This window comes from Quercus suber, unplaced genomic scaffold (assembly GCF_002906115.3).
Source record: "Quercus suber isolate HL8 unplaced genomic scaffold, Cork oak 2.0 scaffold_625, whole genome shotgun sequence".
Classification (NCBI taxonomy): domain Eukaryota; kingdom Viridiplantae; phylum Streptophyta; class Magnoliopsida; order Fagales; family Fagaceae; genus Quercus; species Quercus suber.
Genome location: NW_027070068.1, coordinates 57,489 through 59,234, shown reverse-complemented (window position 1 = coordinate 59,234; position 1,746 = coordinate 57,489). Strand labels below are relative to the sequence as shown.

The window sequence follows — 1,746 nt, the reverse complement described above, 5'->3', positions numbered from 1 at the left end:
TATTATTGTTGGTCTAAATCATAAAGAATTTATTTGACTAACGTATTGGTAATACAAGAAAACAACTTGAGACTATATGCTTACATAATGCCAAAATCAATCTCTATCAATTACACAACAGAAATGAAGTCCTTTATTTCATTCGTTATTATTTTTAAAAACAAGGGCATGTATAGTTAGCTCCTTCTTCATTCCCTATCTCTGTTGACTGTTGGGAAGCTAGCTAGCATATGAGTGCAGCTCCTGGTCATTTTCGAACATGGCCATGTCTTCTTCATTCATGTTCACCCATGTCTCAATTCCATCACCATCTTTGGTACTTATCATGACTACCTCATTCTTAATAGGAATGCCTGGACAACACACCCAGGTGGGCTTTCCCATACCAAAATCAACTTCATACACAGGAAACCTACACCAACTACTAAACTTACAGAAGTTTTGGAATTGTTTGTCTTCCTTCCCTAGAAAATCCAAATCTCCAACAGGGCCATCTTGTAGTTTCTTCGAGTACTCAGCATTGATTTCCAAGAAAGCGTTCCTAAGCTGCCTCACTAAAAAATGGTAATCCTTCTTCATCTCAACCGGTGTTTCTACTGCAGTCGCAACCCCCCAAAGATTCCCAAAGGATTGCACTGGAAGTTGCGGAACCATCTTCTCTCGCAGGTTCACTGCATGAACTGCTGGTATTTGCTTAGGTTTTGTTGTCCTTGTCCGAGCCATCACCATGAAACGCATCCATATGAATGCTGAAACGACCTCAACGCGTGATGCAACCCTGTCTTCTGGACCAAATGCAGCAGAGGCTTCTCTTCTTAGTGCGGCTATGCTCGATTTGTTGAACACAAACCTTCTGGTCACAATCTTTTCTTTTGAAATATAGGCTTCATTTGGCATGAACCCAGTTATATCTCTTGGAGGAAAATGGATGTGTGCATCAAAAATAGGGCTTATAACTTCACTTTCTCCTCTACATGTGCCAGCCCATGCATTAACAAAATTGACTACAGATGTTCCATCAGCAAGCTTATGTGAGATACACACAGCAATTGCAACTCCACCACACTCAAAAATATTATATTGGACGGCTAGGAGAACTTCCTTTCCAAAATCATTGCAACTATCAAATGGTAGCAATTGGATTAGATCGTTGCCATTTGGATTGTGTATCGCTTGTGATAACTTGCATAGGACTCGAGCTTGAATATAGTCTACACCCTTGTCGTTACAGTTGATGGAGAATTCTTCATTAATAGGTATTCCAGCTAATGGATAAAAGTGAGTTAAGGTTTCAGCTAGAGACTCTTTTAGCAAACGAGATCTTTCAAATGGTTCAACATCCACAAATTTCTTAGAATCATAGAACTAAATGATAGGAAAATGAAAGGGAGGTGCAAGTTGGTCTATGAAGGAAAGCTTGAACTTCCTAAGGTGATGGGGTGTTGGAGATGATGGCTAAATTATCTCCTTGGAGATTATCTCAACATTCATCACCATCTTGCTTTGTACAACCCCAAATTACAAGGAAAGGAAAAATGTTATGCTTCTTCAGTTCAAGTCCATGTAGCCTCGTTATATAGAGGAGGAATGACAATTTTAGGTACCTGATTTGGTAATTTTCTTTCAAGAAATATTCCTATTCAGTTTAGTGGCTTGCAATCACAATATTAAGGCTAAATTGCAAACTAATTTTTATTGTTGTTATTTAAACCTTTTATTATTTATTTATTTATTTAAGGGGTTAAG

The 1,746-nt window shown here is 38.3% G+C and overlaps 1 protein-coding gene across 1 annotated transcript; it reads right to left on the bottom strand.

The window, feature by feature from the left end:
* LOC112015231 (stemmadenine O-acetyltransferase) lies at positions 1 to 1,497 on the bottom strand. Its single transcript, XM_024047611.2, is given in 1 exon segment — positions 1 to 1,497. A coding segment is annotated over 1 exon segment (1,278 nt). The 3' UTR covers positions 1 to 219.
* Positions 1,498 to 1,746: the final 249 nt, after the last annotated feature.